This window comes from Castor canadensis, chromosome 1 (assembly GCF_047511655.1).
Source record: "Castor canadensis chromosome 1, mCasCan1.hap1v2, whole genome shotgun sequence".
Lineage (NCBI taxonomy): Eukaryota > Metazoa > Chordata > Mammalia > Rodentia > Castoridae > Castor > Castor canadensis.
Genome location: NC_133386.1, coordinates 7,199,704 through 7,222,071, shown reverse-complemented (window position 1 = coordinate 7,222,071; position 22,368 = coordinate 7,199,704). Strand labels below are relative to the sequence as shown.

At 42.2% G+C, this 22,368-nt stretch overlaps 1 protein-coding gene across 4 annotated transcripts in view; it reads left to right on the top strand.

Annotated features, from left to right (window-relative positions):
• The window catches only part of Map3k4 (mitogen-activated protein kinase kinase kinase 4), a 109,047-nt gene extending 94,019 nt beyond the window's left edge, over positions 1-15,028 (top strand). For all 4 annotated transcript variants that reach the window (XM_074070935.1, XM_074070918.1, XM_074070928.1 and 1 more), the window contains 10 exons: positions 729-829; positions 1,463-1,543; positions 4,505-4,696; positions 5,968-6,038; positions 7,230-7,346; positions 8,205-8,364; positions 10,075-10,197; positions 11,052-11,158; positions 12,465-12,644; positions 14,015-15,028. In XM_074070935.1, coding sequence (XP_073927036.1) covers positions 729-829; positions 1,463-1,543; positions 4,505-4,696; positions 5,968-6,038; positions 7,230-7,346; positions 8,205-8,364; positions 10,075-10,197; positions 11,052-11,158; positions 12,465-12,644; positions 14,015-14,035 — 1,153 coding nt within the window. In that variant the 3' untranslated portion in view covers positions 14,036-15,028. The remainder of the gene's footprint in view (positions 1-728; positions 830-1,462; positions 1,544-4,504; positions 4,697-5,967; positions 6,039-7,229; positions 7,347-8,204; positions 8,365-10,074; positions 10,198-11,051; positions 11,159-12,464; positions 12,645-14,014) is intronic.
• The last annotated feature ends 7,340 nt before the right edge of the window (positions 15,029-22,368 follow it).

The window sequence follows — 22,368 nt, the reverse complement described above, 5'->3', positions numbered from 1 at the left end:
GTATTTAATTAAAAAAGAGCATAAATGCTACCATACTTCATTCTATCATTTACTTAAAAACAAACACCATATAAATTATTAATAAACTAACTCCAGATTTATTTTTGATTACTTGACTTACAGTTTTAACATTTCATTTATTTAAGGGAAACATTTAACTTTGTTCTGGAAAGCAGCTAATTAACTTTGTTCTTTAATATATTAAGCTTCCTGCTCTTTTGTACTTTTGCTTGGCTACTGCTTGAAAAGTCATTAGGCATTCCCTTCTGTTTTCTTATGATTTAGAGATTTGGAATCTTTTGGATCGTGTAATGATTTTAGAACCTTTGACCTAATTAAGTCATAAATGTAATTTGGTGAGACCTTAAATGATCTCCATATTTGGCTCATACTTCCTTTTGACTGACTGTAGGCAGGAGCCATGGGGCTGGCCTGTTGGTGTGGAGGGATTGCAGTGGAGCTCTCCTTCTGCTCCAGAATTCCCCAAAAGCCTCCAGAGGGGGCCTGTTCTCAGTGGCAGCCCTGTTCATTTGTCCTCTGTGTGTTGTCCTCAAGGTGCCGGTTGTACCCTCCCAATCATGATAGTCAAAGTGTCTCTGACTCTGCCAGTGTACATGGGCACAGGAGCATTGTCCCTAGTTGAGAATAGGGCTCTAGAAGAATTTCACAGATCTTTCATTTTGAGTTCCATTGAACTGATAGGTCAATTGTTAAAAATATTAAAACAGAGGTTCCAGCGTCCCTGAAAATGATCGGTTGGCTTCCATTGCTGCTGAGTTGCAGTTCAGGTCACTGAGTCGGCACTCAAGCCCCACAGAGGAGCGTGATGGTAAGTATGGGGAGGTGTCGGCTGCCTTCTCCTCAGTCCACTGGTTCTACTGTGAACACCTTTTGAAATGAATGAGGGTGAGAAGCCTCAGAGCTCAGTGACACCATAGCTTCTTAATTTAAATGCTTCTTTAGCGGTCTTTGCATATTCTAGGTCTACTTTTGTTGCTTTAAAAAAAAGTATTAGTCCTGATACTTTAATTTTTTTTTTTTTTTTTTTTTTTGTCTTTTTCTTTTTTGGTGCTGGGATCGAACCCAGGGCCTCACGCATGCTAGGCAAGCGCTGTACCACCGAGCTACATCCCAGCCCGATACTTTAATTTTTGAGTATTGTTACCCAGTTTAAAAATCACAGAAGTGATGCTGTGTTTTTTGAGGACATGTGCTGTAGCAGGCTGGGGCCCTGGAAGTACTGTCTGTTACTTTTGGGAAATTTGCTGTAGTCAAAACCCTGTTTAGTACAGTTTTCTAAAATTGATTGTGGAGATAGTTTCTCACACCCACATCAAATACATTAGGAGTTAATCACCAGAGGACAGATTGATGGTAGCCATTGCCATTCACCACTTTTGTCTTGCTTTTAAGCATTTTTATTTCATAAATATTAACTTGTGTGAAAAACTACTTCCTGCAGAACCAGCATATCCAAGAAGTGATTCAGGTGGGTCAACACGAAGAAGTTGGGAACTTCGGACACTTATTAGCCAGACCAAAGGTAAAAGAAAGGATATTGGACTCTGAATTATTAGGCCTTCTCACATTAATGTCCAGTGAAGTCATATGTAGCTCTTTAATCAGTTCCTACCAGGTACTATGTTTATGGGCATTTCCTGTTTTGTTTAACAAATTGTAAACTCCTTTGGGTCAGCTATGTGTTTTACTCACCTTTATTATTCTTAAACAGCTTAGTATAATCCTTTTCACGTAATTGTGCAATACTCACTTTTATGCTAAGAAGTTGGGAGAAAGAACTTAAGAAGCAATCAATTTAGTCAGAAGAATGAACAGAAAAATCGCTGTGGTCAGCACTTCATGGTCTATAGAATGCTTGCACATATTTTTTTTCACAACAATGTTAATCTATTCTGTTAGAATAGATCTTTCTCTCTTTTCATAAAAGATAACCTGAGAGGCCAAAAAATTTGACCATGGTCATGAATGGTAGCAGTGGAACTTCTGGTTAAGTCTGGAGTGCTCCTCACTACAGCACCCCTTGGATGGTGTGTGACTTATGGGACGAGTATTTGTCTCTGAGGCCAGAGAGGTCAGGCAGGATCTCATGGAAGGAAGAGACCAAGCTGACCCTTGAGGGAAGATAGGTCTGCAGCAAACCTGGAGGCCTATTGGGACAGAGTGGTCCGGTGGGGCCAGACTGGTGGGTGTGGATGTAAATGTAGGTGGAATTGGAGGGATGAGAGTTACTCAGTTTGGGGGCTGTCTTCAGTGATCAAATGTTCCTGCTGACCCTGGAGTGGCGGTGGCTTTGGTCAGTGCAGGGAACAGTAAGATGCTGGCCTGAATTAAGGTGGAGATAGGGAAGCCGTTAGAGTGTCATTGCCATGACGCACTTGAGTAGTAAACATATCGGCCTAACATGGACTTTAAAAGGGAGTGGCAGCAAGAAACAGCTCTGGTGCGGTGATTAGCAGACTGGGGTAGATCAGTGTCATTGGAGGGTGCTTCTTAGGCTTGTTCCATCTGGTAACGGATAGTCTTGCCAGTGGCTCACCTTTGACAGCACTTCCCCTGGACACCAGGCCTTTGCCATGCTTTCCCAAACAAACACTGTGGGCAAGTAAACTTGAAACTGTTCTTGTGAAGGAACAGTTTATACTTTCTCAAGAGAGGCTTAGCATTGAAAAAATTATAAAAAGAAAAGAACCTCTCTGAGAAATTTTGACAAGGGAATCCACAGCCTTCTAGCTGTGAAAAACTTGTCCAGTGTGGGACAGACTTGCCGTATCCTCTATTGAGGTAAAGGAAACAAGCTAGGGTCCAGGTTTTAAAGAATTAAATGTAAATCTTTGTCTAAACCATGAATCTTTGGAAATTTCACTTTTCAAATTAACCTTACAATTATCCTGGTCTTTAAGGATCTCTGCTAGATCTTTGAAGTTCTTAGATAGCTAATTAGTGTTTTCAAGTTATGAGTTGTGATGTGGATGGTAAATCTGAGCGGGTGTAATCAGCCTTTTAAAAGGGGATAGAGCTCCATGTGGTGGTTCAAGCCTATAATCCTAGCCACTTGGGAGGACTGTGGCTCAAGGATGGAGGCCATCCCAGAAAGAAAGAAAGAAAGAAAGAAAAAAAATTTGCAAGATCCCATCTCATCCAATAAAAAGCTGGGCATGGTGGTGCCCACCCAGCTAATGCAAAGTGTCAATGGAAGGAACTGTAGAGTTCTAGGCCAGCCTAACATAAAGCATGACCCTTTCTCAAAAGTAGCCAAATGAAAAGGGCTGGGTCATGGCTCAAGTACTAGAGTGCCTACCTAATAAGCTCAGCGCCCTGAGTTCAAACCCCAGTACTGCAAATAGTTTAAAAAAAATAAAAAAGGATAGGGAAGAATCAAAATCACCTGTAGTAAGGTGGCAATGTCTCATTAAAGTTTTTCTAGATGCCTGTGTGTGCAGAAGATATTTCTTAATGTAAGCCATGATAAAATAAGTTGCCTTAAGGGCAAGCAAGTGTGTGTCGAGTCCTGCATTCTCCTTTCTCCAGCCACACTCTTGCTTTTGCTTAACAAACACAAAACCTACCATGTTACTTCCCTGGTTTATGCTACTTCTGCACCTGCTAGCCAAAAACTCAATTTCCTTCTAGGCAATTCAAAGCCTGCAAACTTTGGACCTAAATGCTGAATGTTAAATGCTGTACACGAGTTCTTTCATTAAGTGCTCCAATAGTTCAGTATTGCTACCTTTACTTCACAGATAAGCATTTAATGTATAAAGAAGTGACAAGCTTGCCCATGATCAAGCACTTAGAAAACTCAGAGGCCACGATTTTAGCCCAAGCATTCTGATTCCAGAGGCCTTGCTCTGAGTCCTCCTCACCAGAGTGGCTTCCTGGAGGAGGCATGTGTTTCAGTGGAGCTGTGTGAGATTTCTTAGCAGGTGCTGTGGTGGGAAGGTATTTTAGGCAGAGGAAAAAGTGCAAGCAGTTCTGGAAGTGAGAAATGGTGTGGCACATTCTCTAAGCCCTTCATTCTTACCTGTCGGGAGCAATGTGGTAAGAAAAGAAAAGAGAAATAGCTTTAAAAAAAACAAGCCAAAGAAGAAAAATTGGGTCTGACTTCCACGGGGCTTTGAATTCCTGTGAGAGGGCTTGGATTCCGGTGAGTGGTGGAGAACTGAGGTAAACGCACCTGGAAAGTGACAGGGAGATTCCATGTTTGCTGTACTGAAGCCAGCCAGCAGGAGCATGTGCTGGAGAGAGGACAGAAGCCGGGTACCAGGAGTCAGCAGTTGCCCCGTCAGGGCCTGGGAGGATGTGACTGTGTTTGCTACACGAGCGAGTTTGTAGTTTGTGTGTGCTTTGTGCAGTGGGGGTACGTGCTGGAATTAGTACAAGTGGAAGGATTCTGGTTCCTGATCTAAAGAGAAAGCTATGAGCTTTTGGTGGGGTGTGCTCAGGTGTGGGAGTGACGGCCTGATGCATATGCTGCTTCCTGCAGACACTGCTTCCAAGCAAGGACCCATGGAAGCCATCCAGAAGTCAGTCCGACTGTTTGAGGAAAAGAGGTATCGTGAAATGAGGAGAAAGAATATCATCGGCCAAGTGTGTGATACCCCCAAGTCCTATGATAACATCATGCACGTTGGCTTGAGGAAAGTGACCTTTAAGTGGCAAAGAGGGAACAAAATCGGTAAGGAAGTGAGGAACATGAGGTAAAGAGTCTGTTAGAAATAGCAGTTCTTAACAGTGTACATGTGTCTTTTTGTGGATGGTTCTTTGTGCTGTTGCTTAATTTCTAAGATGTGTTCTAAGAACAATACAAAGTGGAATTTTAGGTTTTGTTTGTTTGTTTTGTGTTACTCAGGACTTTGTACTTACTAAGCAAGCACTTTACCACTTGAGCCACACCCAGGCCTTTTCAGTTATTTTTCATATAGGGTCTTGAACTTTTCTAGGGGCCCTGAATGACAATCCTACTTTTGTCTTCCACAGAGCTGGGATTACAGACATGCACCACTGGACCTGGCTTGTTTTTGAGATGAAATTATCCTAATTTTTTGTGTAGGCTGGCCTGGAACTGTGATCCTCCTTTCCCCACCTCCCTAGTAGCTGAGATTGCAGGTGTGAGCCACCAGGCTCAACTAGAAAAGATTTTTAAATAGTTCAATAAATTGAATAGTTTTGCTGTTCAATTCTAGAAATTCCAGTGGGAAACTACTGAAATTGTACCCATTCTATATTCTGTCATGCTGTTCCCACAAGAATATTATTTTGAGAGATGATATAAATCAGGACGATATATTTTTTTCATCCTGAATGTTGCATTTCTATGTGAAACTACTTCTTGTGAAATGGTGGCACGCTGTGTGATGTCTCAGATCCTCCCGCTTTGGATGGTGTTTGACTGCTAGGCATTTAGGTCTGCGGAGACAGAGCAGTTGAGAGAGGACTCTGTGGCCTCAGGAAACTGGAGCTTCCTTAGAGCTGCTGCACATAGAGCAGTGAGCCTGAGGCCACTCAAGCCCCTCAAGAGTCTCGTTCATTGTCATTCTCAATCCCGTTTAGCTATATGTGCGCTTGGCTTCATGTCCCAGAAGGAAATCAGGAGAGTGTCTGTTCCCACAGTCCTAGCCCCACTCAGTGCAGTGACACAGGCTGGGAGCACGCCTGACACTCCCTTCTGCCCCACTAGCAGCCCAGTCTCCAAATTTGTCCATTGCTCTTCTTCATACCTCTTATAGGACTTTTCAAAACCAGTTCTTACCTATTTAAAGGTATTCCAGATAAGATGTATCCATGAGATTTCTTTACTTCTGATGTTAAGGACCATTGAGAACTATATCAAACCTAATTATCAATACATAACCATACATCCAGAATCAGTAGACATGTTGTTAGTTTCAGTGACTTAGCCTGTGTGTGGTGCCTAGAAGAGTGATCTGTTGGTATTGATGTTCACAGGAGAAGGACAGTACGGGAAGGTCTACACCTGCATCAGTGTCGACACCGGGGAGCTGATGGCCATGAAGGAGGTGAGTCAACTGGGGCCTTTGTGTTCACTTGGGTGATAGGGATTCAGCTCTTCACGTGTGCAGCTGGCCTAAGTACTCTCCATTGTGAGTTGTCAGTGTTGAGCAGCCTTGCAGCTGCATGGGATAGCATTATGGAAAGGGAAGATGTTCACAGGACGGTGAGCATGGCTAGAGCAGGAACGTGACATGGATAGGAAGTGTCTCCCTCCATAGGAGGCAGACAGGAAAGCTTGATAAAGGCTTGCAGGAGGGTGACTGACACCAATGGCACCTTTAGGGGTATCAGGGGAGAAGAACATTTGTGATGAACTTCAGAAATGAGTCTCATTTTAACAGCCAGAGGCAGAATGGACAAGAACAGGGGGATCTGAGGAACAGCCTGAGTGAGGGAACTAGAGTCGCTTCAGTGGAGGGGTCTTGGGAGGTATGAGCCTGAGCCCGAGGGGAGGACTTGTGACTGGCGGGCTCCCAGCGCCTTGCCCACTTCCTGGCCAGTCTGCCTCCGGAGCTGCAGCTGTGTGTGGCCTTTACCCGTCCTTCCTTACGTCCCTACACCAGCTTGGCTGTGTGTCTTTTTTTTCCTGTTCTTTTTCAGTTTAATGGACATTTATGGGATACAATATGATGTTTCAATATATGTAGATAATGTGAAGTTATTAAATCAAGCTAGTTAACATATTCATCACCTCACTTTTCTTTCCATAATTTGAAATTTACCCTCAATTGATTAATACCTACCCTCTATACGGTACTTACAAGATGGGTAAACCTGGAGTAATTGTGCTAAGTGAAATGATCAGCCAGGCACAGAAACAAAGTGCTGATGATCTCACTTCCACGTGGAATCTAAAATAAGCTGCAAACTTCATAAGGTCAGAATCGGGTCTTAGATTTTAATATTTCCAGAACCAGAACACCAGTCGCCTCCTGAATGCGTGATGCTTGTGTGATTTAGTTTGTAGTTGGACAGGGGTCCTGTTAGCTGTTACACTGGCCGTGCTCAAAAGTGACCATGTTTAGTTCTGGAATCACACAGGAAGTGTCTGGAAGTCAAGTCATAGGCACCAGGACCATGGTCCTGAGGGCCTGATAGTCAGTGCCAGGACACAGCTTTACAGCCCTCATGGTTTAAGACTCTCCTGTTACACTGTGTGGCAGTATCAGTAGTAATCACCAATTTTCTTTTTACAGATTCGATTTCAACCTAATGACCATAAAACTATCAAGGAAACTGCAGATGAACTGAAAATATTTGAAGGCATCAAACACCCCAATCTGGTTCGGTATTTTGGTGTGGAGCTTCATAGAGTAAGCCGACTTTAATCACACTGTTTTGTGTGAGGAATCAGCAAGGGTACAAAATGGAGTCCTGTTCTACATCACAGGTCTTCTCATTTCAGAGCACAGTAACTTTGCCTAATTATCAGGAAATCTCCATGAGTTACATCATTTCTGCCTTCTCTCTGAAACTAGAGGAGTTCTTCCTGAAATGTAAGTTGTAGACTGTAGTCATTCACCCGAAGTTGTAAAGCACTGAAACCCATCCTGCCACTCAGAAGACTCTCCTCAAGTGCCCTTCCACGCTGCTTGACACTTTTCTCCGTTACAGTACACCATTGAGTGGTACTGATGTTTCTTAATGTGTTTAAGAAACCTCTGTGAATTGAGAGAAAATTAAAACCTGAGTTCATTTTCCCCTGTGTTAGAGATAAACACACTGAGGGAAAGAGGATTACTTGGAGCATTTGGTGTAGGACGGAGCCTCCAAGGGGAGTTGGGTGTTGATCATTTTTCATGTTTTCACAAGTATATTCATGTTTGAAAAGGATGCGTTGCAGTACTTCTAATATACTTTTAGGGACAACCTCATTGGTTCCTGTCTGAGATTATATGGCACACTTCATCTCAGAGGATTATACAGTTTATCCCCTGTGATTTGGAGGAGGCATTCCCACCCCAGTGAGCTGTATAATTCCAGACAGGAGGCAGGCGGCCCCTCTGCAGAAGAGCCCAACATAACTGCTGCACAGCACACTAGCTTAGGATGGCCAGTGTAGTCACCTCAGAAAGAAGGCTGATTCCTCGGGTGGGCCTGTGAGTTCTTGAGTTTCCATCATGTGTGTAAGGGGAACCATGAACTCAGGGCTACGTGTTGTTCTCCCACAGGAAGAGATGTACATCTTCATGGAGTACTGTGACGAGGGCACATTGGAGGAGGTGTCAAGGCTGGGGCTCCAGGAACACGTCATCAGGCTGTACTCCAAGCAGATCACCATTGCCATCAATGTCCTGCACGAGCACGGCATCGTCCACCGCGACATCAAAGGTAATTCCGGGCATCGCCTGGTGTCCCACACCTAGTAGGTGCTCCAGACACTTGTTCCCATTCCCTCTGTACTTGTCCCCATACATACAGCTTTACCGTAATTATGCTTCTGTCACAAGCCCGTATTGAGAAACAATGTGGAACCCATGTCTCCCTCCATAAGTAGAAAAGTCTGCTCTGTTTTTTTAATTCAGCATTACTTTTAGAGAAATCTGCTTCCCAAGAATGAAGTTTATTGTTCTTGTACTGATTTGAGAGGGCCTGTGCTTCTTAGACAGTTGTGACAAAAGCAGCCTTTCTTTTCCTGTGTCAGGTCTTTGTATATTTATGCATAAATGTAGTGACTATGTAAAATGACAGTAAATCAGAATTGCCTGGGAAGTCAGAATATGTTCCATGTCTTTGGAGACAGGAATATGGTTTACTTACACCAATCTGCAAATTAGAGTTCTGCTGAAGGTCAATTTGGTCATGGTGATTGATGAAAGTGTGTTTCACTCTCCTGGCTTGAGTGGAGTGGCTGTGCTTCTCCCTCAGAACTGTCACTGTGGCATTCGCTTTCACTGCACCCTGTCCCTTGCCTTTGCTTTGGGGAGTCTTAGAGATACTTTAAGTAAGAGAGTACTTTTGCCCATAATCAGCCCTAAAGAGTTCTGTTCTGTCATGTAGTCTGAGGTTAACCTAAACACATTTACTCAAGAATTGGCCTGACTTCTGACCAGGAATTGGACTCAGTCTGTTGGGCTGTTCGGGATTGCACCAGAAACTGCTTTGTTCTGGGGATAAGAATTGTCCCTGCTCTGTAATGTGGCTCTCTGTGAGACACCCAGCCTGTGTCAGTCTTGTTGACTACCTGCCTGTCTACCACATGGCTCTGCTCTCTGAGGTCAATTCTGGGCATATGTTTAATGGGCTCCTTATCAATCCATGGTGTTTCCCATTTCCATTCTGCTGTATACACTGTACTCAGGCTCTATGCATTGTTGCAAAAACAGTGCCTTTGTGTTGTAGTTCATGGCATAAAGAGAATCCCTGAGGCCAGGTGGCTCACACCACCTGTAATCCTAACTACTCAGGAAACAGAGATCAAAAGGTTTGCTGTTTGAGGCCAGCCCAGGCAAAAAAAAAAAAAAAAGTGGCTAAAGTAGTAGAGCACCTTCCTTGCAAGTGTGAGGCCCTGAGTTCAAACCCTAGTACTGCTCCACCCGCCACTATCCCCCAAAAAAGAGAGAATCCCTGAGTATTTGAATCAGTTTAGCTCACTGGTGTCCTTATCAAATACCTTGTGGTTGATCTGGCTGTGAGTGCATAGGTGTAGAATAGTCCCAGAGTTACCACGGTGCATTCCTCAGCGTGTGATGGTTTTTTTCTGCGTGCTACTTCCTGGTATGGGAGCTGCTAATTGCATATAACTCCATTGTCTGTGGACCACCACAAACGTGTATTTTGTATATAATTTCTCTTTGAGTATGTCTTGAGTTTTTAATTTTAGAATTTTTGAGTGTATTTCAGTTCAGAATTTATTGGTCAGCGTTATCTTCCCCAATATTAAATTTTGTTGCTTTGTATTAACATTTGTGAATAAGGTTCATGAAACTTTCTATAATTGCATGTGGTGAGCAAAGTTTCTGGTAACTTAGATTACTAAGTAAACATTCAAATGCCCACACTGTGTTTCAGAGGTGCTAATGACTGCTTATTTCTTTTTAGGTGCCAATATCTTCCTGACTTCATCTGGACTAATTAAACTGGGGGATTTTGGATGCTCAGTAAAGCTTAAGAATAATGCCCAGACTATGCCTGGAGAAGTGAACAGCACCCTGGGGACAGCAGGTAGGGCAGCTTGACTGGTGTGCACTGACCTGGGGCAGTGGCATGGTCCCTGGGCTCCCCTTTACCCTTCTGTGTCAGCACAGCCCTGCCTTTCCAGTCCAGGTGGGAGCCACTCCCTCCCATGCTAGGGGAGAGCAGATGTTTGACTGGGCAATTAACTTTCTTCTTTAAAACTAAAGGTGAGAGAAAAAGAAGCTTCTTTTTCTTCCCAGAAAGACTTTTTGTTGTTTATGTTGGTATTATTAAAACTGTTCTAGTTGAAATGGTAATTATTTGTTTTGACCATTTAGTACCAAAAATTTTTGCATACTCCTTTCTAAGTTAAATTTCCTGTTTTCATTATGAATACAATTTATTTGAAAATTTGCACACTCAAAAGTACCCTTTAAAAGAATTTTGTCTCTAAAAAGTTCCTTCAATAAGTTGATTTGAAATACCTGTTTTTAAGTGTTCAGCATCTATTATGTAACTTGGGGAATCAGTATTAATAGAATATTAATTTATTGGGCCAGGCAGAGCTCACATGTAATCATAGCTACTTGGGAGGCGGAGATAAGGAGGATCACAGTTTGAGGCCAGCTTTGGCAAAAAGTAAACTAGACTACTCCCCCATCTCAACCAATGAAAACTTGAGTGGGGGGTGCACACCTATTTTCCCACATATGCAGGAAATGTAATTAGGATCATGGTACAGGCTGACTCAGGCATCAGTGCAAATCCCTATTAAAAAAAAATACCTACAACAAAAAGGGCCACACACACATATACGAACATTAATTTATCACTTGATGTTATTAATGCATAGTGCGGTGTTTATAACCCATTTCTATCAACTATATCTGTGACTTTTAAAGCTTACATGGCGCCTGAAGTGATTACCCGTGCTAAAGGAGAAGGCCATGGGCGAGCAGCAGACATCTGGAGTCTGGGGTGTGTGGTCATAGAGATGGTGACTGGCAAGGTAAGCACAGCCTACACTGTCCACAAAGCAGTAGTTGCACTTTTATTATTCGTTATAAATTCTGTGGACACATTTTCTGCTAGAGAACATGACTAGAGATTAAAATGTGACCCGTCAAAGCATATAAGGTTGAGAAAAGTGACAAACTAGGGAAAGGGTATTTATAATATCATAGAGTATAGTGAATTTAAAGACACACAAACCTCTAATTAAAACAGAGAAGCAAGCAGTTAAAAAGAGAAACACAAAGCCCAAAACTGTCATCTACACAAGAACCTGCGTAAATGCCAAAACATGGAAGCAAACAAGGACCTCCTTCAATGGGTTAACAAACTATGTTAGTCCATCCAAAGGAATATTACTCCCCTAAGACATGGAGGTACCTGAAGTACACATGGCTAAGAGAAGAGACTCCAGACTGGGAAGGTTGCTTACTGTATGGTTCCATCTTTTTGATGTGAGAGACAGAACTACAGGGATGGTAAAAAGAGTCTGCCATGGGAGAGAGAGATGATAGGTAGAGCACAGATAAATAATGGTGGTATCATTTGTACAGCAGAAAACTTAGAAACCTCTTAAGTGCTTTTAGGAAATCAGTTAAATCAATATCCAACCGTACCTTGCAGATGCTGAAAACATGCTGACCAGTTACATAAGAGTGTGCTCAGCAAAGAGTAGATATTGTTCTTTCTGTTAGCATTGAAATAGGAAGACCGCCATGACTCCTACATCACTGTAGTCAGAACATGTGCTCATGTTGAAGAGTACACACTAGCAATGAGTACATAATAGTACATAAATTAGGATGCTATGCAAACTTAATTCTTTCCCTCTGACTCTCACTTTTCCTATGATCATAATGGAAAAAGCTCAGCACTAGTGGAATTTTCATGACTCAGCAAGCTAGCATATGAAGGCTCCCTGTAAGGAAACTGTTGAGTTTCATGTCTTAGTGACATTTTCTGTCATTTCATATGTTACGTTGTTTAGTTGCATGATAGTGGCTTCTAGATAATGCCGCAGTAACAGCACGTCCCAAATGGAGTTGGCAGACTCCACTGGCCACCTGTTTTCAGACAGAAAGGTTTATTGAGACACAGCAGCACCGATGTATGTTGTCTGTAGATGCTTTTGTAACCAAATGAGAGAACTGAATAAATTGTGACAGAGACCACATGGTCATAAGTCTAAGATATTTATGTTATTTGGACTTGTGATGCAGGTTTACTGACCTCTGATAGATAACTTGAGCATTTGTGACATTTTTTTGTCATGTGATACTAAACCCGATTTCCTGTTTTCGTAGAGACCGTGGCATGAGTATGAACACAACTTTCAAATCATGTACAAGGTGGGGATGGGACATAAGCCGCCGGTCCCCGAAAGACTGAGCCCTGAGGGGAAGGGCTTCCTTGCCCACTGCCTGGAAAGTGACCCAAAGCTGAGGTGGACGGCCAGCCAGCTCCTCGACCACTCTTTTGTCAAGGTTTGGCGACTACTGAGCTGGTCTTTATGTTTAAGTATTCACGTTCACTTTTGCATCTGGCCCTTAAGGAAGTTCGATCTCAAATCTAAAATACCTGTATGTAAAATGGAAGGAACTAAATGCCTTATTGTACCAGACTGATAGAGCACTTGACACACTTCAGTGACATTGTAAACACAGCTGGCCGACAGGATAGTTTCCACTCCTAAGAGCATGTGGTCTGTTGGGAGGCCTTACCAGGTTATGTCAGGAGCTGTGCTAACGGCATGTGTGCTGCACCATAAGGTTACTGAGAAGAACTCAGTGTGGTCAGATAATTGTGGGTATTATTTTCCCTAGAGTGACCTACCTAGCCTGTTTGAGAGGGTTTGGCCAGGCAAGAATGGTGTGTAATGGGAGGGCAGACAAAATGACAAGGCATGGAGAGACTTAGTCCCAGAGGAGCTGTGTGTGGGTAAGAAAAATTGCAAAAGATCAGGCCAGAAAAACAAGCAGTAGCAATATGAAGGAAATTCAGGTTATTGCAAATATAACATGACTAAATAGAATTTTAGAAGGATCACTCTGGAGGAAAGAGACTAGTTAGGAACTGCTGATACAGTAGGAGGATTGGGAATGTACTGTCAGGGAGGGTTTTAGTTGGCAGTATTTAGAAGTGAGAATGGTATTGGCTGAGGAACTGGTTAGATGTGAAGGTGAGTTGAGGGAGGAGTTTAGGGTTGCCCCCAGCTTCCTGGCTTGGTCATGGGGTTCCACTCACCACTATGAGGCAAGAGGGCAGCTTGTTGAGGGGTGGGCCAGAAAGATGATGGTTCTTCTTCAGGAGATTAAGTTCAAGGTGTGTTTGGAACACCTGGGAGATTTCAGATGGCCATTTGGTGTTTGGGGCTGGCATTCAAAAGGAAAATGGGCAAGGGTGCAGATTTGGGAACAGAAGTGTTCCTGAGGGAGTACATGGGAGAATCATAAGGATAGCTGAGAACAGGACCCTGGAAAACCACCTGACAGGGCCTGCACAAGACCACAAGACAGAAGGCACAGTGGGCAACATTCTTCATGAATTGGATTAAAAGCAAGCAGCTGGATTAGTTGCAGAGATGTTTGGGACTTGTAATTAAAGAACAAGTATTTTGTAGTTATCAATAAAGGCATATTGACCTTTATTGATAGTGCACACACATTTGAGAAAATAATTTCAGTGATCAGTTCCCAGGCTTCCCTGAGAGCTGGCACGCAGCTACCCTCCTTGTCCAGCATGGTGTTGGTGCCAGGGTGAACGAATGGGCCTTCCTTGTTGGGCTGGAACTGTGTGTATGCACACATGTACATTTGTATCTGCAAGAGTTCAGCTCTCTCCTGCTTCCTCACAGGTTTGCACAGATGAAGAGTGAAGCTAACCAGTCCATGGCCTACTAGTGTATGGACTTGGAAAATCCCCTAAATCACTACTGTATGTAATATTTACATAAAGACTGCTGGGAAGCAGCATAGCCTTTTTAACCTTCCAAGACTGAAGACTGCACAGGTGACAAGTGTCACTTTTCCTGCTGCTCCTGTTGTCTGACGCGGCACAGGGCCCTCCTGAGTGATGGTGTCCATGAGGTTAAAGAAGCTGCATGTTAAGTGCCGTTACTACTGTACATGGACCATCGCCTCTGTCTCCTCTGTTTCTCGTGTGACTGAGAACCATGACATCAGTGTAGTGTTTTTGAGCTTCCTGGGTTCAAAAGAAGTTGTAGTGTTATCAGGTGTCCTGGACCTTGTTTTTAATCTCCTGTTTGTCGAGTGCACTGACTGTGAAACTTTCTTTTTTGTTATTGTTGGCAAGCTGCAGGTTTGTTATGCAAAAGGTTGTTTAGTGAAATTCAAGAAAAGGTTCTTTTTTCAATAAATGGTTTATTTTAGGAAAGATAAGTTCTATTGTCTTTTAATGGTTCCCAGCTGAAGAGACAGCAGTCAGGATGCAGAGGTCTGTCCTTCCTACTTCTTGCTCCTCAGCAGAAGCAATCTACTGGGTTTGCTCAGTGGGGCACTGTGCCAGGTTCTCCTTTAGGATCTAGGGTCTCCTTGTTGACAATGGAGGACATAGGTGTAACAACACTAATGTATAAGATCCCCCTTTTTCTGTTATTTTCTGTTAACCAGCAAATTTGTAAGAGACGAAAGCTCAAGCCTTGTTATCACATGTGGGGGCTCCATTTATTTTTAAACCAAGATGTGTAGGTGCTAGGTCAGTGTAGTATTGCTGAAGAGCTCTTGATAAGAAAACCTCTGTTTCAGAATGTAAACTGAATTTCAGCAGTTAGTGGCCTAAACTAGCCAAATTATATGTCATTGATGGTGTTCTTTATTTCTTTTTGCTATTAAATTTTTTAAAAGATTGACCTTAAAGCTTCCTGAAATCTTTTTAGATCATTGATTTGAATCACTTCTCAAGCAGGCTCTGAATCACCTCCCTCCAGCATAGTTGATCATTTCAGCCAGGAAGTTAATGTCTGGAGAGTGTTGGCATCACAGAAGGATTTATACAAACACTTAGAATTTTATTTAAATTTAAGATGTTTTTTCATAGCCTTTGAGATGTAGTTTGCATAATATTTTAAAGGTACAATTAAGCAGTTTCTTGCTGTAGTTGCACAGCCATCATCACCATCATTGTCATCATCTCATTTTAGCACCTTTCTATCTCCCCAAAATGAAACCTCAGACTCACTTATAGTTGCTCCCCATTCTTACCCCCATCTGTAGGCAACCACTGAGCTACTTCGTAACTGTGAATCTTCCTATTCTGGGGATTTCATATCAGTAGGGTCTTAACACTGTGTGGTCTTTTCATATTTGCCTCCTTTTACTTAGCACATTTCTGAGATTTATCCACAATGTAGTGTGGATCAGGGCTGCGCTCATTTTTAATGCTGAGTACTATTCTCTTGTGTGGATGCACACAAGGGAATCCACTTGCTACCTGCTGGGCTTTTGGGTTACTTCTACTTTTCTGATTCTGTTCTGAACATTCACAAACAAATCTTTGTACGGACATATGTTTTTACTTCTCTTGGGAGTTAGAATTGTTGGGTTACTTGGTGAATATATGTTCAACATTTTCAAAAACTTCCAAACTGTTTCCCAAAGGGGCTGTATCATCTTGTATTTCTGTTGGCAGCATATAAGAGCTACAGCTTCTCCACACTCTTGCCAACATTTATTGAGGTCCTTGTTTTTGATAATAGCCAGTGTATTGAATATGCAGTGCTGTCTTGTTATGGTTTTGTTTGCATTTCTCTGATGGTGGTGAACATCTTTTTGTGTGCCTATAGACCATTCATAAGTCTTTGATAAAATGTCTCTTTAGGTCTTTTGCCCATTATCTGTCATCTTACTGAGGTATAAGAGTTTTGTGCATTCTGGGTACTTGATTTGTAAATGTTTTTTCCCCAGATTGTGGCTTGTCTTTTCATTTTTGAAGCAGCAGAGTTTTTAACTTTTTAAAGCATGTTTTACTGTCTTGTTCTTTATTGCTTGAGCTCGTATCTTGTGCTCATATCTAAGAAATCATTGCTCAACTCAAGGTCAAAAAGATTTACTCCCGTTTTTCCCTAAGAGTTTTAATTTTAGCTCTCCAATTAGGCCTATCGTGCAGTTTTAGTTAATTTATGTATAAGGGGGCCAAATTCATCCTTTTGCATGTGGGCATTGGTATGATCCAGCATCATTTGTTGAAAATTTCTTCTTTCTCCACTGGATGCCTTGGCATCCTTGTTGGAAAACCAGTTACCCATAAATGCAAAAGTTCGCTTCTGGATTCTCAGTGCTGTTCAGTTAACCTGTGTGTTCATCACATATGGTACCACTTGATTATTATAGCTTTGTAGTAAGTCTCTATAAAACAGGAAATGTCAGTCCTTCAACTTAGTTCTTATTTTTCAAGATCGCTTTAGTTCTTCTGAGTTGCTTGCCTTTCCGTGAGTTTTAGGGTTAGTTTGTTAATTTCTATAAAAGAACAAAAACAAAGCAGCTGGGATCTTGGTAGGGATTGCACTTAATATATGCAGTAATTTTGGGAATGTTATCTTACCTTAATTTTAAGTCTTCCAATCCATGAGCACAGGATATTTCTCCATTTATTTAGGTATTTAGTTTCTTCAACAGTGCTTTGTGTTTTCAGTGTACAACTTGATGGAATCCAGGGCTTGTGTATCTAGGCAGGCACTCTACCACTGAGCCATATCCTCAATCCTTAGTGTACCACTCTTCAAGTCCAGTTCATTCCTAAATACTGTATTCTTTTTTGTGATACTGTGGATGAAAATATTTCTTAATTTCTTATTCAGATATGAATATGAAATATGCTAGTGTATATTAATTGAACTAATTGATTTTTGCATTCATGGGGATGTTGATCATTGAGCATCTCCCCCTTTTTCCCCAGGAATGGAATGCAGGGCCTTGCATGTGCTGGACAAGTGGTCCACTCTGAGCCACACCTTCAGACAGAGTGCGCTCCTTTTCATGTGTCACTGCAATCACATGCAGTGTTTTGTTGAGTACTTTTGCTTCTGTGTTCCATGAAGGACATTGCTCTAAAGTTTTTATTTCTTGTGATCTTCTGTTCTTGTTTCTGGGTAATGCTGACACCTCCTACAACAAGTTGAGAAGTTTTCCTCTTCCTTTGCTTCTCAAAGAGATGGTGAAGTGTTGATATTTTTCACTAAACCTTCTTTTTTAAATGTTTAATAGAATTTACTCATGAAACTAGCTGGGCCTGGATTTCTCTTTGTGGGAAGATTCTAAGTTACTAATTCATGCTGTACTCATCACAGGTCTGGTCAGGTTTATTTCTCTTTCTGTCAGTTTCAGGAATTTGTCCATGTTGGCTGAGTTGTCTGATGTCTTAATAGACAGATGTCCATTGTAATACTTTCAATAATTTCAATTTTTGTAAGGCTAGTAATGATGTATCCTTCTATTTCTGAGTTTTCTTCTTTGTGTCTTCTTTCTTTTTCTTGGCTAAGTAAAATTGATGCTTCTCAATTTTGTTGGTCTTTTCAGAGAATCGACTTATTAATATTGTCTTATTTTCTGGCTTCTGTTTCTATTTTTTTTCACACTAACTTTTGTTGTTTACTTGTTCTGCAGGCTTTGAGTTTAATTTACTCATCTTTTTAAAATTTCTTTAGCTAGAAGGTGGCAGTGATGAACAAAAAGGGAAAATCTGACAGGCTAATTTTTTTAGTCACTTACAAACAGTGCCTGTGTCTTGAATGCATTCTGAAGATGACTTCTCTGTAAGCTAAAGTGATATAAAAGCAAGGGGTAGCAAGATTGCTACCGGTGCTACCCCTTTTCCTTCTAAAGTAGCAATCTTGGTCTGCTGGCATTCTTCCAAGCATTGTTGGCAAACAAAGTCTGTAAGGGCCAGAGGGTAAATACCTTTGCTTTTGTGGGCCATGCAGTTTTGTCACAACTACTCAGCTCTGCTGTTGTAGCTTGAGAGCAACAGAGAGCTGTAGACAGTAAGAGGATGGATGGTGGAGGAGCAGACTTGGCTATGCCCCAGAAAAATGATGTACAAAGCACACAGCAGGCCACATCTGACCAGGGGGACTATAGTTTGGCAACCTTTGCTGTAGAGCATTGAACAGAATTAAGAAGCATTGTTTTCTTCCTAGCCTATAGAGCTTACGTGAAAGTATGTAATCATTAAAACGAGTCCTTCTGAATGCTACCTTACTCATCCATTTCATTTCTGGACTAAGACGTGGGACTGTGCTTTTTACATGTGGCATTTGCTAGGTGACAAGACTGGTTCCTTGTGAGCAGATTGCAGCTTCTGAAGGCAGCTTTGAAGCAGGACTTTCAGAGACAGGGCAGAACAGTGAAGCTAGGGATCACCCCCCAGGGACAACGGGGTGTTAAAGGCCCATGGAAATTCCTGTGTGTTTATGTACTGTTTGGGTGTTTAAAGTTTTTGTACAAAAGGAAAAGTTTAAGCTTACTATTCAGGAATGCATTCTGAAATGTGGTAGTTTGTGTCTTTTGAAGCCTGTTCTTTTGTTTGTTTTTTTACTGTTAAAGGAGGATCAGCATATTTTTCCCAAGTGGATCAGTTCATTTGTTACTGATAACCTGTTGAAGCAGGTAACTAACTCTCCTCTTAGTGTGGTTTCTGAAATCACTGTGATGCAAATCAGTCAGTCAGTACCATGATGGAAACTCCTATGATATGTTCTGCTTGCAGTGTTTGTCACTTCATCCCTCCCTGTAGGCTCATAGCTTCACAAATCCCCAGCCTCCCCCTGAATTCTCAGAACATTCAATACTTCTGCTTTGGGGAGGCCCTCTGTCATGCTTGCTACATCACTTTTTCTCTTCTTGAGCTGGCTGTCCATTGTAGAAGCACAATTCTTTTCAGATATTATAACGTAATTTGTTCTTAGTCCATTAAAACCATCTGCTTTAGAGGCAGTTAACTGCGAACACATGCCACTTTCCATTTTTTTCTTGTGTTATCCTCAAAGTGACAAGGTGATTGTGTTACACCACTCCATGAGGCATTGTTGACATTGTACTTTATTCTTTAGTCATCATCTTTCTTGATAGCTACTTTCTTCTTTAGAGTGGTTTTAATTAACAAGAATACTTTTCTTTGTTGAGGTGCAATCAACCTGATTGTATTGCTGATCTGTACTCTATCTACCTGGCTGTTTCCTTCACTCCAGTTCCTTCATCTCTGCCTCCAAGTTCCTTCTATAATAGTTGCTAATTCCCAACTTCCCCTTTAGTTTGTCAGAACTGGTTATCATAGGTGTTCTGACCATGGTGGGGTACTGCACTCCATGCTGTAGAGCTACACTCACATTAATGAAGCAGAATAGCTGTGGCCCCTATCCTTGTGGAGAGACCATGAGACACCACCTTACTCTGTCCTTCTGTCTCCCCTGCTGGTTTGAATGGGCTAGTGAGGGAAGAGAGCCTTTCTAAGGAAATGCTGTGCTGGGTATGTAGGGGAGATGCCCAGGAAGGGGAGAGCATGGAAGAGAGTAGAGCTGAAGAAGTGGCAGGCAGGAAAGGGACACATGGCTATGACGAGCGAGGCAAGGGAGGTGGCAGGACAATAAGGCCTTTCCACTTTCCCCAGAGATATGGAGTGAGTCATGGGAGGAGAGAGCTACGTTTTCCCAAATTAAAATGTTACATATAAAATTTTACAAAATTAGATGCCACTAGTAGCCTTCTAGTGGTATCTACCACACAGTTCATTAATCTTAAATTAATGAAATGATTAATGAAAAATGTGAAAAGATTGCTATTCAGTATGGCAGAGAGACAATACCCAGGTTGACACTGCCGTCCAGTTACCAGCTCTCTCTTCTGTGTTAAAAAGATACCATCCATTGCATGTTCCCCAAGACTTGCATGGTTCTGCCACATACCTTGCAAAATTCACATGCACTAGTCTGATCATGTGTCTGAGAAGTTGCCTGCGGTCATTCCAGCGTCATGCATTCCTTAGGGCTCCTTTGTCCTTTCCTGGCCGCCACTGCTTTCTTTTACATGTTCAGAAGTCATCCCTTTAATAATTTGTCCCAGAATGCTGCTGCAAAGCAGTCTTTGTAGTTCATTCATCTTCATCTTCCCTCTTTAAATTGCCTCCCTCCAAGTTGATTTCTTCCTCTAAGTAGGTTTCCTCAAAGGTCATCCCTTTAGTAGTTCACATAATCTCTTGAGCCCAGGGTGCATCTGGTGTTGCCAAGAGACAGGAATTTATTGTTTACCTGGAGCACCTCCTTTCCTGACGGGAACTGAGTATGTCCTGCCCTTCCCTATTTTCAGTCCTCTTTCCTCAACAAAACAAATAAACAAGAAGCTGCTCCCATCACATCCTGACTTCTTTCTGCAGGATGGCAATACCGTCCTTGGAGTTTTGGGTTTAGGTCCTAGTGGAGTTGCTCTCCAAGCCTTTGCTCTTTCTCGGCTGCTCGTTCTCCCCAGGCAGAGTGCTCTCTAGTACTGTGGCCTTGTTTGTTACGTACTTGAAGTCTGAGCTACTGGACTATGTCATCAACTTTTCTCTGTCATCATCTGCAAGGACCCAGATAGAACGGCGCTTTGAAATACCACCGATTTCTTAGGCTATTTGGCAAAGATCTGGCTAAAATCAGCTTTGTGGAATATAAGGAATTTAATTCATTTTAGAGATCTAGTGGAACTGTTTCTCAGCAGCCCGAACTTTGTATTCATACCACTCAGCTCCTTAAATTGAGCATAACATAGATGCCAGAAATTTCAGGAATATCCACTTACTGAAACATGTAGAGGGAGACTACATTAAAGGTAAAAATTGCAAGAGTCTTAACCAGTGAAAACCTCTACTAACACAGCTCTCCGAGGTATTTCTAGATACTGAAAAGATTTAAATAGGTGCTTTTAAATCAGTTCACAGCCTCCCAACCTTAATATTAAACTATCAAGGTTGGAGGGACAAAGAAAAGCCTAGCGTGTCACTCTTTACCCTCTACTGGAGAACAGATTGGCTTTTCCCTGGGAACTGTGCAACTTCGATCATTGACTATATGTAAAGTGTTTATTTACTTTGGTATAATCGTGCTTAAGAATAGTTTTTTTTTTTTTTTTTTTTTTTTTGCTTCAGGAGAGGCAGTCTAAGACCATGGAAATTCAGTTGTTGAGGCTTCTCAGTAAGTGCCCTTTCCTGTGGCCATGGTAGAAGAACAGGGCAGGCACTGCGTCATCCCTGCTCAGAGGTGATAGCCTAGTGAGACTATGCCAGTTGTTGACAGATGCTATGAATGGTGCCCAGTGTCCTGGGCCCAGTGAGAAAGTAACACTGTTCATGAGAAGGTAAAGATAGCTTTACCTTCTTGTGAATGGTCTGTCCACTGCTTCAAAGCCTTTTGAAAGGCAAAGACCCCAAAACACCTGAAGCGTTTGGTTTTTAAGCTCACACTCCCAGTTGAGGTGCTGAAGTCACGAATTGGGGCTTGCGTGGTGACAGAGCATGGAGAGTGCTGGCGGGTGCCAGGCATGCTTGGAGTTTTGTGCTGATGGAGTCCCTTGCCTTCTTCACAGGCCTAACTGGAGAACTACTGTTCGCAAAGATTGCTGGCCTGACCCTTCTGTGTAGCATGCACAGCAAGGGTCGGATTGGAGCCTTATTCATCCTGACCAAAATAGAGAAATTATTCAGAAAGTTATTTTCAGTTAAATCTCTGAAGGTATTTTTAGGAAATCACCCTGCTGAGGCAACCAATTTCTGACATCCTTGCAAGACACCATATCTATATGGGGAAGAACCAAGAGGAAGTCCCTGAGTGATAGCTTGGCAGAGGGTAAAGAGACCCAAGTTTGAGAGGCCAGACGCTGGTCTCTGCTAACACGGCCATGCAACAAAGCAGGTGTTTTAGTTACTACATGCATGCTGTCCGCCTGGACAGTCAGCTCACGCCCAAAGCCAGACAGTAAACATTAGAACCTTTTTGTTTTGAGTAAGAGTGTTTATCAAAACAAGAGTCAAGGCCGTCATTGGGACCGTCAGTCCTATTTGACAGCATCTGTCATCATAGCTGTCTCTTCTGCTCACTGCTGTAAGCCATGGCAAGGTCCAAGGTGTCAGAAAGGGTTGATGCCAGCTCATCACCGAGTGTAGCATATTTGTGCTTTATTTCATTCCCTGTAAGCAGCACTCGAGAACCACTTCAGTTAAGGT